At 41.2% G+C, this 313-nt stretch overlaps 1 protein-coding gene across 1 annotated transcript in view; it reads right to left on the minus strand.

The window, feature by feature from the left end:
* LOC119592469 (centrosomal protein of 131 kDa-like) overlaps positions 1-313 on the minus strand; it is a gene marked incomplete at its 5' end in the record, with an annotated part of 15,133 nt that overhangs the window by 3,864 nt on the left and 10,956 nt on the right. Inside the window, 1 exon segment of the mRNA XM_037941294.1 lies at positions 5-230. Coding sequence (XP_037797222.1) covers positions 5-230 — 226 coding nt within the window.

A 313-nucleotide genomic window follows, 5' to 3' on the forward strand; every position in this document is an offset into this window, starting at 1 on the left:
TTACCTCATGTCTGCGGTTCAGATTCCTAATTTTTTCTTCATTCTCCTCTATAACTCTTTGCTTCTCCTTATTGGCCTCTTTCAGTGCAGCTTCTCGCTCTGAACGTTCCCTCTCTAAGGTTCGATGATGCTCTTCGATCAGGGATTTGATATCCCTTTCTTGCTGCTTGCGGACCGTCTCCAGTCGAGTCAGGGACAGCTGTTCGCTTTGTCGAATCTCTAAATCCAGTCTATGAAAAAGGCATTTACCTATTACACAATCTGTAACTCTACTAATGATACATAATATTCAACAAACTGAATGACATTTTGA

This window comes from Penaeus monodon, chromosome 30 (genome assembly GCF_015228065.2).
Source record: "Penaeus monodon isolate SGIC_2016 chromosome 30, NSTDA_Pmon_1, whole genome shotgun sequence".
Lineage (NCBI taxonomy): Eukaryota > Metazoa > Arthropoda > Malacostraca > Decapoda > Penaeidae > Penaeus > Penaeus monodon.